The following is a 16,690-nucleotide window of genomic DNA, read 5'->3' as shown; positions in this document are numbered from 1 at the left end:
TGATGGAATAACAAGCTAACAGCCAAACGGGAAAAAACAGCAAAAAGTCTAACAAAATAACAAGCTAACAGGGTAACAAACTAACTAGATAACAAGTAAATGGACTAACAGGCTACCAGGGCAACAATCAAACACCCTAACAATCGAACAAGCTTACAAGCTAGCAGACTGACAAGCTAATAGGTAGCTAACAGGCTACCATGGTAGCATTAAAATACACAAACAAACTAACAGACCAACAATGGAAAAAGCTTACAAGCTAACGGACAAACAAGCTAGCTCACTAACAAGCTAATGGGGTAGCAAGCTATTAGGCTAACAGACTAACAAGCTAATATCCTAAATGATTAGCATTCCTATCAGGGTAGCAAGCAAACAGGCTAATGGGCAAACAAACTAAAAGGCTAACGCAGGCTAAGCAGCAACAAACGAGCTCTGACTGTGTATAAAATGAATAAACCCTCCGTGACGGAGCAACCTGCCCTTAATTATCCATTCCTTTGAGCCTTAATACTCTGTAAATGGGTGAGGTTTGTAAACAATATACCCCCCAGACACTGGAGGTCTCTGGGAAGTGAGTCGCTTTTGTAGCCAGCCTCAAGTTAACATTCAAGGAGCTGCTGAGGCATTGGCTCCATGTTTTAGTTTCTGAGGTTGCTGCTTGAATTAACTTTCTAATGTGACAAAAAACCCAATTTCAAAGAGCTTAAGTTTCATTAGAGGAGCTCACAGGCCTCATGTGTATAAAAATGTCTTGTTATGTCCTAAAGTAGAGAAGAGTCCACAGCAAGGTCGTCATCTAAATCTGGTCCATGGAGCAGAACCTGTAGAGAACCACAGATCTGAACGACTTCATCAGGAGGTCAGGTAGAAGAGGAAGCTGTCTGTAAACTGTGATGGACCTTCACAACAGTTTGAGTCTAGTTTCTGAACACCAGACCTGGAGCTTTGTGTTCAGGCGCTTCAGTAACGTCTCCGTGTTCACAGATGTCACTAATTAACAATTACAGCGCGATGGCTGATGGAACAGGAACCAGCAGCAGAACCGTCCTTCAGCTTGACAGCTTATTAGTTCTTTGGTTTTAATTGTGTTAATTTAACATTGTGTCTGGATATAATTTCACCATTTCATCATCGAGAATCAAGCCTGAGTTTGGGTCATTCCTGGCACACGGTCACGCACCACATCCCCATCAGCAGCCTGACACTTGATTTCCTTCAGCTGTGTGTTTGCTTTGTAAGATTTTCTGCATGAAATCATCATAACGAGTTATTTTCTGCATCCTCAGTTTTGTTTTTCCTCATTTTGTGTTGTTTGTTTTTCTTTTCCTTTCTGTTGTGTATTTTTCTGTTGACATGCGACGCGGCTGCAGCCAAACTGCGGCCGGCGGCGGCTGAGGGTGGAGCTAGTAGTCACAGCCGGCTGCAGCGCTGCATGAGGAGAGCACGCAGCCTGCAGCAACGCATGCAACTGCAGCAGCAGCAGCAGCAGCAGCAGCAGCAGCAGGACTCAGAGGCAGGCAGACAGCAACCGCAGCAACCAGAGCAACAGCAGCAGGAGGAGAGGCAGCAGCTCCAGGAACAGCCCAGGTACCCCGCAGTCTGCTCAGCCAATCAGAGGTCATGGAGCAGATCATGTGGTGGAGGTGTTTTAGCTGCTGTTTTCAAGCTGGAGACGCTGCCAGAAGACGTACATTAAATATTGTTCAGTGTTTTAGATAGTTTTTAGTGTCATATCACACAAGTCAAGACTGGCGAGTCCCAAGTCCTGGACTTTCAAGTTCTAAACGGGTCATGATGGTCCAGCACCACATGTGAAGGGACTTTAATAACAGACCAGTGATGCAGTACACAGTGGAAGTGAGTACCGCTGTGCAGCATCACTTAACTGTCAAACGATTCAGTTTTACCTCACAGTAATCAGATTACTTCTAAGTTGAACAGTAGAGTATTAGCTGTTGTTTAAAACAGTTCAAATTTAATGTGTTGAACAAACACTGCAGAGCTTTAATGCCACTAAAGTCAGTGATTCACACAGTCTCTGTTCGTCAGCTCTGACTGCAGCAGCTGGTTTCCTTTTAGCCTGAGTGACACTTTGGATTTCCTCATCTGGGTTTGGGATTATAGTTTGTTCTGCACCTGGTCGTCTGATGCCAACACTGCTGCTTTAATATGAACACGATCACAGCTGGACTCAGAAACCCTGACTTGACTTAGCAAAACGATGACCAGCTCCATGTGATCGCTCGGTGTGGCTGCAGCGTAAAGCCTGAGCTCACACCTACAGACACACTGATGTTCTGACTGTAACGAACTCTGCAGCCTCTAGAGGCGCTCCGGCAGCTTCCCACTGCTGGTTTGGGGAGGAATGTTGTCGTGACAACCAGCTCGCTCAGAGTGTGAACCGTGGTGAGAGACTGTCGACACTCCCTAGAAAACATCCTCACAAACACACACACACAACCAGCCCCGTGTTCAGCCGGAGCTCTCGGATGACACCATCTGTTCACAACATACTGCAGGCCAACACACACACACACACACACACACTCACACACGCACTCACACACTCACACACACACACACACACTCACACACAGTCATGTTTCCATCACTTCAGAGGACACTACGTTGACTTACATTCAGTTCTTGGAAACGTAACCGTAACATTCTACTTGCCTACTTTGACATAACCTTAACCTAACGTACTACAAACCTTAACCTAACCTTCTCCTAACCCTCCTTTAACCTTTACCTAACCTTCCCCAAACCTTAACCTAACCCTATTCTAACGTTTACCTCCTCTCTCCGTCTCTCTGCAGTGAAAAGCCTCTCCGAATACTTCTGACAGAGAAACAGGGCGACCAATCAGCTGCCAGTCAGGACAAGCAGGCCCCACCTCTCTCCACCTGCCTTGTTAAGCCCCTCCCTCCCACTCCGAGCTCCGCCTCCAGCGCTGTGGCCCCCACAGGTTCCTCCAGGGAGGGAGGCAGGACCGGGGGCCCCTGCCCTCGCACTGGGAAGCCCCTCAGCAGCAGCGGCTCCCTCCCTTCTCTGTGTGTGGACACCTCCCTGGGAGACTTGGCTCCGCCCCCTCCACCTGTCTCCATCCAGGCACAAGCCCCGCCCCCACCCAGGCCGTACACCCGAATACCGTCACCTGTCAGCATGAAGCAGGAGCCATTTTACGCCAGGCAGCCACAGGCCACGCCCCCAGACCATAGCCCCTCCCCCATACTAGCCCCGCCCCCTGTTACCTACCCAACCAGGAACTGGTCCTGCCTACACCTGGACCCACGTGATGTTGTTGATTCTCCCAGTCAACCAATCAGCTCCACACTTTACTCCCCCCCAGACTCCCCCCCCACCGCCCCCCCTGTGAGCCGGCCCGGTCGGACCTCCCCCCCACCGCCCCCCGTCCAGGACTACAGAGCCGCTCTGCCCGTGGAGCGCTGGGCCGAGAACGTCAACCGGTACTACGGCTCCCAGAGCGCAATGGGAGGGGAGGGGGGGCCGGCGCTGCCCGGCGAGGAGCTGTCAGAGCTGGACTCTCTGTACCAGGCCAGCCTGCTGGCTCCCAGCATGCACCGGGGCAGCCGCGGAGTCAGTCCTCAGCCCGCTGGCAGCAAACCAGGTGACGAGTCCCAGCCTTTACTATTATGTGTTAGATTTATTATACTTTACCTGCAGCTTTGATCCATTCGCTCCAGTTATCACAATTTTATCTGTATGTTCTTACAACTTTATACATTATTAGTTATTGCAGTTTTATCCATCATCTATAGTTAATATAACTTTATGGATTATCTTTGGTCTTAAATACCTTTTCCATTATTTTTATTTTTTTTTCAACTCTGTCCATCATCTATAGTTATGACAGTTTCATCCAATACCTTTTGTTTTTCTAACTTTATTATCTTTAGGTATTAAACTGTGTCTATAATCTTTAGATTTTTACCATCAGCTGTAACAGACTCATGCGTTACTGCAGCTCTGTCTGTTAAATCAGTGTATTAATGCTGGTGAGTTGGTTGGCTGTGTAGGTGTGAGGAGGCTGCTGCCAGGTTCTGGACGGTCCAAAACACCAACAGCTGAGCTCGAGAGATTCGCCTACAGAACACCGACTCCTCTGAAGGTACGACTCACGTGAAGCTGCCTTCATTATGTGACTGGTGTGAAGCAGCTGCCTCTGTGTTCGTCTGACACGCCTCAGCAGGACGGCGACCGTCACCCGGCCGCCGTTTAGAAGCTCTGAGTTCAGAACATGAGCTGTGAAATGGATTCTCATGATTCAGGTGAGGAGCAGCTGCTGAATGGAAACGCCTTCCTGCAGCAGCTGCTTCTCACCGTTCTATTTTTAAAGCGTAATAACTTCTCATTTAAACGTCTCACCGCCGTGGTTCATGTCTTCAGCTGGAGATGCTGCATGAATGACTGTTTATCTGCAGGACATGTGACATTTTAATAGACTTTTAGGTGGTGATAGAAACTGTTTAGAGGTTTTAAACAGACTTTAGTGTCCATGATGCCCTCCGCTGCACTAAAAGTAGAAACTGAAAAATGTTTAACACGTTTATAAAATGCTAATGTCACGCTGATAAGTTGCCAATAAATCTGCATTTAACATCAGTTTAATGTTAACAAGCAGCTTGTTTACATGTAAATAAACCAAAATGTAAAACTAATCAGCACGTTAATTAATGATTGTTCAACCCAAACTCGTCTGTGTCCTTCATGCAGCCGCCGTCAGCTGAAGACGAGAGCTACAGCGCAGAGAACCTGCGACGCATCGCTCGCAGCCTCAGCGGCACCGTCATCGGCTCGCGGCCGCAGAACCTCGTCGCCTCCCGCAGCAGCTGTGTAAGTCCGGTTCTGATCCACAGTTAACCCAGACGGAGGGGTTTGTTTGGGCTTCATCATCATCATCACCTCCTCTCCACTGTTTGGTTCGACCTCCTGCTGCCACCTGGTGTTCACATGATGTAGCTGCAGCTGGATTCACTGAGTCACACGGTGGCGACACTAAAGTAGAAGATGAAGGCGTCAGAGTGACTTTAGAAAACCAGGAGCTCACAGCCGGAGAGGAAAGGAGTTTAGCCTTCATGTAGCTGAGTTATGGAGAGGCTTTTATTGTGAAACGCCGGCGCAGGAAGAACCAAAGGCGAGCAAGTATAAAGGGCTTCGACTTTTCTGAGTTTATCGAGACAGCAGGTAGACAAAGGTACATTTAAACAGGAGCCCTCAGAAAACACCAACAACTAAAACATGATCACACTCTTCTTTAATTTTCCCTCGAGTGTCTTCAACCTTTTTAAGACAGAATCATTTACTTCATGGACGTTATTTTAAAATCGCCAAAATTACAGCTTAACTTAAGATTTTCTTTGAGTTATTTTTACCTTAAAGTCCAATCTGTTGCACAAACCTCCCGTAAGTCTTGCAGGTTTCGTTGAGGTTTTCTCCTTCACTTGGTCTCACACTGAAGGAGTCAATAAACAGCAACCCAATTAAGAAACACAATGAGGGTATTTCTGACTCTCTCTTAATTATAACACAGCTTTAAGACAATAATTATGATGTTATTATATGTCCATCACAGAGCTTTAAGTTTCCTCAGATTTGTTTGAGCATCAGTCTGAAACTCAAATTATAGAATAGATTCCATTTCCTGTCACAGACGACCATAGAAGCAGCTCATCTTTACACTTCAGCAGCTAAAACTGACAAATATTTGACATTTTTACTTTAAAAACGACTAAAACTCCTGAATAATTATCAGAACATCTGCTGACAGCCTCCTGTTTAAACCAGAGGATCCAGTTTAACTACTCCTGGAACCATCAGAACGCTCACATCACTCTGAGCTGCAGGAAGAACCTCTGAGTGGTTTCGTCTCCAGGAGGTCGTGCTGCAGGTCGTCTTAGCGTCGCCTCCCTGCAGGCAGAGCTCCTGAAGCAGCAGCAGCCTGAGCTCCTGCTCGCCAGCGCCTCCTCTCTTGCCGCTGGCGTTCAGCCATCTCGTATTCAGCCTCCAGAATCGCCTCAGGCCGCCGCATTAAACATTGATCAGCCGTTTAGATCTTCCATTAAGCCTTTAACCTCGGCGCTCGCGGCGAGGCGGAGCCGGCCTGATCCGAACCGACAGCTGAGCTTCGAGGAATCCTGATGAGGGTTTTGCTTCTGTAGCAAACCTGCAGCTCTCACTGGAACCCAGAGAGACGTCCAGCAGTGAAGGTCTGACAGACAGGAGGAGGTTCAGGAGCAGCTTTAGTCCTCCTCACATCATCCAGCGCCTCATTCAGCAGATACTCTGGATGTTTCATCTCAACATTCACACATACTGGATACAGTAAAAAAAATATATTTGGCTTTTAAAAAAAAAAAAAGAAAAGGTGTTTTTTATATTTATTCTTGTATTATTGTGACGCTCAGAAAATATCATGAGTTGACTTTTTTTTGCTAATATGTGCTCAGAAACGTAACTTTTTTTCATAGTTCAGCTGTCATCAGAATATTGGATCTATTTGCCAAATATTACAGATTTTAATTCAACAGTTGCTGAGATGTCATCGTTCAAACGTCAATGTGTGAAAAAACCCTGATTAAAGTGGGTCAGATATTTTGTTTATCTATTTGATATGTGAAGGTAAAATGTCACCATTAACCACATTTAATGCCGTAAAAAAATCAGATAATTGAGCAGAAATTGTTCAGAAAGTTTGATGGTTTGAGATGGAATAACCTGGATATGACCCAAACTTTCTGTTCTTTTCTTTTAAATCTCCTGCTGACTCACATAAAGCACATTTTTATGCTCATTGAAACTTCAGGCTGTTTGAACGAGACACAAACCTGAAGTTTATTCAGCACGTCGTTGATTCAACATCTGCAGTATTTGGCAAATAGTCTGATTATTACTGAACAAAACAACTGAAGCATCATGAAAACTCCAAACTTTGAGCACAAATTAACTAAAAATTAAAAGTCAACCAGCGACCACATGAAGCTGCACGTCGCAGTCGTACAAAACCTACAGAATAAAATATCCTACAAATGACTTTATGGGGGAAGTCTTGGATACATCGAGCTACAGGTTCACAGACATCTTTATAAATATCTGTTTTATGCTATAAAAACTCTCAGAAGCTAATCTGAATGTTTGATGATCTGAGGTGAACCAAACTCTGTTCATTTATCTGCTGATCTAACGAGCACTGAGGAGGACCATCGTTCTCTCATCAACATCTGGATCTTGGAGGTTTTTGTTGTTCTTGTTTCATCGTGTTGACGTGTTTTCATTTTTTCTTTCTTCTGGTTTCTTCTCATCGCTTTGGTTTCCCTCCATCTTTCTTTTCCTCCTTCTCATCTTTTCATCTTCGTCTCCTCCTCCCCCTGAAGGACTCCTCTGTATCCAGGCCTCCTCTCAGACCCGCCGACCTTCACTCCTCCTCTTCCTTCACGCTCCCCCGTCGCCCCAGCACCTCCTCCCTGCACCTCCCCTCCTCCTCCTCCTACTCCACCACAGACCACTCCCTCCACCGACACCTCGGCCCCTCAGCTCCTGCACCTCCTCCACAGCACCCCCCCTCGCAGACATCATCATCACGGCCCCCCAGCTCGGGGCCCTCCTCCTGGGGACGCTCAGGTAACCGGGTGGCCCTCCACCTCCACCTCCACCTCCTCCACTCTGCTCCTCCCAAGTCCCTCAAACGTCTCATTGAACCATTTTATCAGAATTTATTTATTTATTTTGTTCCTGAAGTTTTAGATCCTTTACTGGTACGTAGGACCTCAGTCCAGCTAAAACCAGCTTAAACTGGTTCTGGTCTGCAGGTCATCTACAGGATTAAACAGTGAGAGGCGCCACCTGCTGGAACAGCCAGGTACTGCAGCTGGTCTGTGATAGCTGAAGCAGGATGGAACTGGCTCTCCTAAATAATACTGATTCGTTTTGGATCAAGAACAAAACACGAGAACCTTTGATCAGAACCTCTCCTGGTCGGACCAGCGTCACTGAATCACTGAGTAGCTCACATGACTAGATAGTGGAGGAGGATCAATAAATCGATCGATCAGCTGGTCTGTCTCGTGTCTGATGACCCGTTTGCCTTCAGAGGTTTGTTTCTGACGGACTGTTTCTCCTGCAGGACCTGGTCCGAGGCTCCAGCACCAGTTTCTGGTTGTGTCTGACCGGCATCCGGCTGTCTCAGGTCAAGGCCTCCACGGCGTCGCGCTGAGCTACGGCACTCTGCCCCGAGCTCCTCGCCGAGCGCCGCCTCCCTCCTCCTCCTCCACCGCCTCCCTGCCCCGACCCAGAGCCCGATCCGGCCCCGCCCCCCCGCCGGGCCCACAGAGCCTGTACGCCACGCTGGCCCACCCTCGCCGCCCTGCCGCCACCAACGGCCTCCACCGGCAGCAGTCGCTGCCCGGCTTCGGCGCTCCGCAGCACCTCAGGGTGCCCGGAGACGCCCCCACCCAGCCGCTCCGCCTGGACGTCCCCCCTGAGAGCGACTGGCGCCGCGACGCCGACCCCCGGACTGTCCAGCCCGGCTCCTCCTGGGACCCCCGCCTGGCCCGGCACCACCAGGCCCTCCAGCGGACCGACTCCCAGCCGCCTCCTCGGCCTCGTCGGGCCCCTCAGCTCTGCTCGCTCTGCCAGCAGCTCCCCGCGGAGCCGTCGCGGCCCTACTGCCCGTCCTGTGGCGCCTACGTGGCCCGGTTCCGCCCGGTCAGCTGATCAGGACCCCCCTCCACACAGACGGAGTCTTATTCCAAACGCCACATCCATCGTCGCGGTGAAGTTCCTCGTTTTGTATTTAACTTGTGCCAACGTTCCTCCAGCTCCTCCTCCGTCACGGCGTCGGTGGATGATGTCACTCTGGAATAAAACTCTGATTGGTGGTCGGCTGCAGCATCCGAGGAGGCCAGCGACATCAAGAAGCTTCATCTGAGTCCAGTCTCATGCCCCAAACCTCCATCTGAGGACCCGCTGCTCCACAACACGACTGGTTCTGACCCGCCTGGCCCTGCCCCGCCCACAGCAGACATGACAGACCGATCCCAACACTCCTGTACGTCTGTGGATGTCTGCTGCACTGAAGCACAGTCAGAGTCCAGATGAAGCACCAGAGCAGGTGATGAAGAGACGGACAGAGCTCAGAGCCAAGCAGCCAATCAGAGCGAAGCTGCCGACCTGCTGTCTGTTCACCACAAACCTGCAGCCGCACGCAGGAAGCTGCAGTTACCGGACTTTATATGAACCTGGAGGTGTTTGTTTTTAGAGCAGAACTAATCAGAAGCGTGAGGTAGTTCGACGGCCTTCAGGTCTCAGTTTGATTCAGTTTTTAAGCGAAACACTAAAATCACGTCTTCGAATGTTTTGTTTTGTTTTTTTCAGCAGCAGAAAGTCCAAAAAACCCAAATAATAATTTTAGAGTCACAACAGACAAAGAAAAGCAGCAGATCGTTTGTTTTTAGCCTCCCAGACTTAAAGCTGATTGGCTGTTCAAACATCCGTCTGGTTGGTGTTTCCATAGAAACACACGTATGTTCGTTTGTCTACATAGAAGCACAAGTTTGGCTTCATTTGATCCAATAAATCTGTTGAAGGTAAAGTTCATAGCTGCTCCGTTAAAGTTTCTATTTAACGATGAAATGTTTAATTAGGTGATGAATTAACCGATGAGCTCGTCACTTTTTACTGAAAAACAATCACCTAATTTCTAAAGTTTTACTGTTTTTGTTTGTCTTGTTTTAACATAATTTTGGGGTTTTTTAAAGACGGTTGATTGAACCGAACAAACTTTTTAAACGTCTCCGTCTCCTGGAAACGACCGAATTATGAGAAAATGCTGTCGGTAAAAACGTTCTGGATGCTAGCGCTCCTGTGCTAACGAGGAATGTTCCGGCTGCTTTCTGTCGACTCGAGGCCGCTAAAGGACGACCAGCGACGTGTTCGGTCTCCTCGTCGGCTCCTCCGACACATTCAGAGTCATTTTACCGCCGTCAGTGTGCTCGTGTTGAACAGACTGGCATGAGTTTGTGTTTCTGTTCAGCTGCTTTTAACATTCAGTCAAATCATTTCCTCCAAAAGAGCTCATTTAGATGATTAAATAAACATCTTCAGTTCACAGTGACCAGAGAGTTCATTCACGTTAAACTCAAACCGACATTTAACCAGATAGTTTGTTTGTGCGCCTTTCATCCACCCCGACCTCCTCCTCCTCCTCCTCCTCCTCCTCCTCCTCCTCGTTAAAGTCGCCTCCTGCCAGGAGTTGTGTCGCACTAACTGGAAAATCGGCGTAGTTACGTAGAAACTTCATTTCAAGGAGACGGAGCTGCAAAAACGGTAAAAGCACGTCACAAAAACTAGATCAGAATCAGATGTGGACGTGGTGACGGCAGCTCGGTTCAGTCGTGTGCTGACACCAGACGGGCCGACGGGCCGACGGGACCAGTGGTGGGTTCAGGTTTGTGGGTTTAGCCGAGCAGACAGCAGGTCCTCTGTGCTGCCGGAGCATCAGCCTGCTCCACTTCCTCCTCTATTTATTTTTGTAGGCTTGTCAGACTGAGTTGTGCGTAGATGAACTAAACTACCTGCCTAACCTGAATATACTCGACCATAGACCTGGTTTTTCTATACAGTGAGTTAGTCGCCTTGTTTGGGATGTGCAGCCTTCCTATATCGCGCCGGGGCTGATTTCTGTCGTTCCAGAGCCTGTTAGAGGATTTTAGATTATTAACTGACGCTTTCTTTTGAACAGAGTTGCAGCTAATATTTAGCATGACGTTTTTCTGACATATTCTAGCCTTGAGAGAACCACTCGGTGTACATTTATGGTTACCGGCGACGTACGCAGACCCGTTTTAGCGCCGCCACTCGACTCCGGCTCGGTTCACAGGTGTCGAGGGTCCATCTTTGCTTTTGCTCGTTGCTCATTTCTTTCGACGTCCCTCCCGTTTGTTCGGGGAGGAGCTTCCCTCGTTTTACTGCTCTTGAAGGAAACCCGTAAATCGTTCTTCGCTAACAGAAGCTAGCAGAGCCGATCTGCCCGACTGCCAAGAACCTGGTGGTGACCCGAACACACGAACCCAAGTCTGGTCTGAAGGGAAACACTGATTTAATCATTTCACCCTGCAGATGAAGTCTTATATTAACCAGTTTCTCCTTACAAATGATCATAATGACCTGATTTATTGATCCCTGAAGGAAATTGTCTTATTTTAACGGTAAAGTTGGTGTTTCAGACCAGACCTGAGTTCACAGCGATGCAGCGAGTGTCCATAACTCAGAGAGAAGTTATTTTTTCACCATGTCAGAGTTTCTTTTGTTTTTTTCCTTTTGGCTTTTTGCTTTGCCAGATTTTATTTTGTTGATTTTTGGTATATTTTTGATGCTTATTTTTCTACACTGTAGAGTTAACAGAGATGATAAGATGATTAAAATGTTTAAAGGAAGAGTTTTCATGTCTATAAGAGGACTTTTTGTTTGTTGTGTCTCATTTCCTGTCCTGATGCACAAATCTGAACCCTGGTAGCTGTCGGTGGCAGTTACATCAGGATCAGTTTCAGTCTGCAAAATGCAGTTTATAGCAAAAACCTTTAGAGGGACTGACGCAGGCAACGACTGTGGATAAACCGTTAAAACTTAGCTTAAAGCAGCAAAAAGCTGTCGGCAGCTAAATGAGGAGAAATAAAGATAAAGATAAGATAAAGATAAAGATAAACTTTATTCATCCCGAAGGAAATTGTTTTGCCAGAGTACAGTTAAAGCAAGCAAAACAGTTAAAGTAACAAGTAATTCCAAATAAGAATAAAAATAAAAAGTAAAAAATAAAAGTAAATAAAATAAGAATACAAGTACCAGAGAAAATAGTGCCTTAATAAAAACAATACAATAAGTACAATAACAATTATTAAAGTGACGAGGTCATTTGGGAAAGGGTCGTGAGCGGGATTTGAACTCATGACCTCCACATTGGGACTCTAGCTCAACCAGGTGAGCTATAGCAGCAGCCCAAATGGGTAAAATAGTGAGCTGAACCTGAATAAAAAGGCTAAAACCAACACCAAGAAGTAGGTTTAAGGCTAAAACTGTGAGCTAAAAGTGGAAACGCAGTGAAGCTTGTGTGTTGAAAGGCATAAATGATTAGCTAAAGGACAAGAAATGGATAAAATTGTGCTAAAAGTGGATGAATGGCTAAACTAAAAATCTAAAAGTCAGTTAAAGACTGTGATTGTAGCTAAAAGTGAAAAAGCAGCTAAAATTGTTGGTTAAAACCATATTAATGGGTGAAGTTGTTAACTAGAGGTAGATGAGGTGCTAAAATTGTAAGCTGGAACTTAATAAAGAACTAAATCTGTTAAAAAATAATAGATAAAATGTTAAAATATCTCGCTAACACTGTGGGTAAAGTATGGAAAAGTATGGAATGTTGTTAAAGAGCTCAAAGAAATGAAGAAATTACTGAAGCTGACCAAAACACTTGCATTTCTATTTTTATGTAATTAAATGTTAAACGTTTAGAATGAGCTCAGCTGAACACGAGGTGTTGATGAAGTCCGTCTGTCTGTTTGTCTGGTGAGTTTGGTTCCTTGAACACCGTCAGAGTGAATCTCCCGTCAGAGCAACACCTGCTGGGAGGAGTTCTGTTGGTGTTCTGTTGGTGTTCTGTTGGTGTTTGGTCGGTTGGATCTGGACTGTCTGCAGGCCGGAGACGTCTGACGGACTGAGCTGTTACCTGCACAGGTGAGTCCTGGTCTGGTTGATGCTAAAACTGTAATAAATCAGTTGGACTGTTGAGCTTTTGTTTGGCAGATTTTAGTTGTTGGTGCTTGTTTTCTCAATAACAAACATTTTCAGTGCAAACAGTCTGAGTGTAATTAAGAACCAATTAAGCTGATTGTATGTGGAGGCAGCTGACAGCAGACTGAGGAGGACAAACAGGAAGGACACGGTGCTAAATAATAATAAAACCTTGTTCATTCAGTAAAAACATGAAAACAGCTCCATGGTGCAGGATTTAAAAAAACATAGTGAATGTAAGAGGACAAGAACGGAGTAAAAAATCAGCTCAGAGTTCAGATTAAATTCTCTTTTAAGGTCTAAGAGATGTTACAGACTTCGTTAACCTCCTTCACTGCTGCAAAATGTACTTTACCTACAAAATGGAGATAAAACCTTTAATTAGCAAATGCAGAATAAAATCAAGTAAATTGTGCTGCAACGATGAATCGACGAGTCGACTATTAAATACCTACAAACACAGTTTTCTGATAATAAATCAGTTTGGGTTGTTTTTTTTAAAAAGAAAAAATGGTCTCACTCGTCAGATTTGAGCTAGTTTCTGGTTTCTTTGATCCTCTGTGACGTTAACCTGAACAACAATCAGCTGTTTCAGAAAATCATCGTCTGGCGCTTTGAGAAACACTGACTGATGTTTTCCACCATGTTTTAAAATATAATAGAAGAAACAAGAAGTTGATTAATCTGAGAAACGTCCAAATGAGTCGAGTAGAATAAAGAGATTTTGTAGAAATATCTCGGTTTAAAGATTAGATTTGGTCGATTTTCTCAGCAGAAACCCAAAAGTGTCAGATGATTAGTTCAAGGACCATCAGAAAATTAAAAATGAGAAATTTAAAAATCTTCAGATTCTTGCTTTAGACCAGAATAGAAATATTTATTGATCCTGGAAATTCTGTCATCCTGTTGCTTTGATAAATGGTCTAATTTGGCTTTTTAAAAACAGAAATACGAATCCTTTGGTGTGTTTCAGCAGATTTAGGGGTTAAAATGAACCAATTATTTCTTTCCTACTTCAAACTTTTCCATCAAACTCAGTTGAAAGTTCAGACTTAAAAACCCTCTTAAACCCTTACGTCAGCGCTACGTCTTTGGGTTTTGGGCCGTCGGTCTGAACATCTGGACACGATGCTCAACATTTAATTCATCATGAACGCAGCCACTGATCGACCTGAACAAGACAGAAGACGAACAGACGAAGTGGTTTCAGTAAATATAAACTTTATTAAGTTACCTGCTGCTGACAGTTTACACACGACGACGTCCTTTATTTAAATATATTCTGCTCTGTGTGTTTTTACATCATCATGCTGGTGCTTTACAAACGTTCAGGCGACTTCACGCTCACACGGCTTCTTCATGTAGAATCCGTAGCTGCTGCTGCTGTTGTTGTCGGTCCTCGGGCGGAAAGCTGCTGAGTCATGTTGTGTTTTAATGCTGGACCCGTTAGCTTAGCTTAGCATTAAAGACAGAAGGAAACAGCCGGTTCTGTCCGACTCGTCTGAAACCAATTGCTTCATTACCCAGAATTCATTTTGGCAGAACAAACAACAAAGTCTTTTACATTTTTCAACAAATCAGAACCAAACGATGTGAATGATGGACGAGAAAACGTTTTAAAGTCTTATTTAGGAGCTGATTCATCTGTTTGATGTGCTGTTAGTGGAATAGTTTAGCTTTTATTTAAATTATTTACTTTCTAATTCATTAACGATGGTTCTGTGACACGTTATGAACCAACACAGTTTTATAAAATCATGAAACTGCTGCAGCAGGAGGAACAAACATCCAGTCATGTGGACAGATTCAGTCTCTGAACTCTGAAACCCGCCGGCAGGTTTAAAATCTTTTTTTTTAAATTGTCAAAATTTTCAGAGCCACAAAAAAACAGAGGATGGTTTGATTTTCAATGTTCCAACGGTCCTTCAACTCATCATCTGTGACGCGCAATTTAGTCAGAAAACATCTTTTAAAAAAATCTTAAACTCACTTTATTCTACATGTCTTCTGTAAAAAAATATAAAAATAAAAAAATTATTCTGACTAGATTCTGTAAAAAATAATTTGTTGTAAAAAAAAAAAAAAGCGAGTAAAAATGTCCCAGGAACAAAATTAAAACACAGAAAACTGTTTGAACTAAACCACAGCTGCAGCATTATTCAGCTTTAACAGTTTGATCAGATCGTTCTCAGACGTGAACGCAGCGCCACATCCAGGCTAGCAGTTTCCCCCCGTTTCCAGTCTTTATGCTAAGCTAAGCTAACTGAGAGACGACTGTTTTGTTTCTGTCGTCCAGTCGGAGGTTTGTTGGTTTTTAACGGTTTGATTTCAGCAGAACCAGGAAACCTGCTCGCGTTCTGCTTCCTAACTTCACATTCATAGAAAACTAAACCTCACTGGATTAGTTAAGATTGATTTGAGCTGGGATCAGACATCGTTCTGTTGCTGTGTGTTGATTTTGCTCATTTATAGCTAGTTTGGGCCTTTTTTACATTAACTTGTGGTTATTTTGTGTCTTTCACTTGTTTTTCTCGCGTTTTTCTGCCTCGTCATCGTCGTCTTTGTGACAGTTTTGTTCACGTTTAATTTACGTTTTGTTGAACTGAATTGAAGCCGACGTGTTCTTTTTGTTTCTGGTGCTGAAATCAGAGCAGCTGAAGGTAAACGGACAGTTTGTGACGCTGTGAGATGCTTCGTACGGCGGCCGACGGGGTGAATGACGTGCAGATACACAAACGAAAACGCTGCACATCCAGTCGCACAACGTCACTGCTCCAGGCCTCTAGGGGCAGCAGTGAGCTTTTATCTTCAGTCACTGTGGTTATCTGTTCTACTGCCGTCTATCATGTTGATCCATGGAGACCAGAGAATACAAACCTTTTCCTGCAGCTTTTCCCTCGACTACGTTACTCGTCTCAGGTGAGCAGCTCACTGCTGCCCCTAGAGGCCTGGAGCAGTAACGTTGTGCGACTGGATGTGCAGCGTTTTCGTTTCGCCCCATCGGCCGCCGTAGCTTTGGATCAAAGACTCCGACCGAAATGATTCACAACACCTCCTGACCCTCTGTGACCCCGCCCCCCTCGGTCTCTGATTGGTGGTCGTCCCCTGGCTGTCAGCTGATTGGTCAGGCGGCTCAGTGCAGCAGCAGCCCGGCGAACACATTGTCCTCTGACTCCTCCCACTGTCCCTCCGTCAGTTCCAGCCGGACCTGCTCGCCCCGCCTCAGCATCAGGAGGCCCCAGCCGGTCACAAGCCCCGCCTCCGTCTCCTCCCGCCGCTGCAGAGACACCGGAGCTCCGCCCTCCTCCCCCCTCCTCAGGACCACGTGGGCGGGGCCCGGCCTCAGGTCCAAGGTGAGGAGGAACAGGTAGAGCCCGTCCACCGGCGCCGTGAAGACGCCGCCGTCGGAGTAGAACCGGCCGCGGTTCACAGACGGTTGGAAGACGACGGCGCTGTTGGAGACGCTCAGAGGAGATCTGGCCACGAACAGCAGGAAGGCTTCTGATTGGTCGAATGGGGCGGAGACACCTGGACGGGAAAGGAGGTCAGTGATCGGAACGAGATGTTAGAACCCGAACAGAAACAACAACTGTGACTTCAATGTTCAGACAGACAGCTGGAACAGAACACAGAACATATAAAACATCATGTAGGAAGTCTTCAGAGCATCAGCGTCCATCAGAGTCCATTCAGTCACTGTTCTTTAAACGGCTGTAAATACGTGCAAACGACCACCAATAAGGTCCAGACGACCACCAACGGGATCAGAAAGGCCACAAATCAGCAGCAAAGGAACAACATCGGCCTCAAAACGGCCACAAACAACCGCTACTGATCCAAAACGGCCACTAATGAACACCAATGGGGCCATAACGAAGACTAAAAC

General features: G+C 46.0%; 2 protein-coding genes across 2 annotated transcripts in view; one reads left to right on the top strand and one right to left on the bottom strand.

Moving 5' to 3' along the window:
• The window catches only part of usp54a (ubiquitin specific peptidase 54a), a 64,499-nt gene extending 53,043 nt beyond the window's left edge, over positions 1-11,456 (top strand). Inside the window, exons 17-22 of the mRNA XM_008288329.1 lie at positions 1,374-1,590; positions 2,823-3,634; positions 4,044-4,135; positions 4,741-4,860; positions 7,398-7,644; positions 8,147-11,456. Of these exons, the coding sequence (XP_008286551.1) occupies positions 1,374-1,590; positions 2,823-3,634; positions 4,044-4,135; positions 4,741-4,860; positions 7,398-7,644; positions 8,147-8,736 (2,078 nt within the window). The 3' untranslated portion in view covers positions 8,737-11,456. The remainder of the gene's footprint in view (positions 1-1,373; positions 1,591-2,822; positions 3,635-4,043; positions 4,136-4,740; positions 4,861-7,397; positions 7,645-8,146) is intronic.
• Positions 11,457-15,100: 3,644 nt separating this feature from the next.
• Positions 15,101-16,690, bottom strand: part of mmrn2a (multimerin 2a) — a 29,974-nt gene continuing 28,384 nt past the window's right edge. Inside the window, exon 11 of the mRNA XM_008288328.1 lies at positions 15,101-16,332. Within this exon, the coding sequence (XP_008286550.1) occupies positions 15,938-16,332 (395 nt within the window). The 3' untranslated portion in view covers positions 15,101-15,937. The remainder of the gene's footprint in view (positions 16,333-16,690) is intronic.

Source organism: Stegastes partitus, unplaced genomic scaffold (genome assembly GCF_000690725.1).
Source record: "Stegastes partitus isolate 25-593 unplaced genomic scaffold, Stegastes_partitus-1.0.2 Scaffold553, whole genome shotgun sequence".
Lineage (NCBI taxonomy): Eukaryota > Metazoa > Chordata > Actinopteri > Pomacentridae > Stegastes > Stegastes partitus.
Note: the sequence above shows the minus strand (reverse complement) of the source record. Positions and strands in the feature narration are given on the sequence as shown.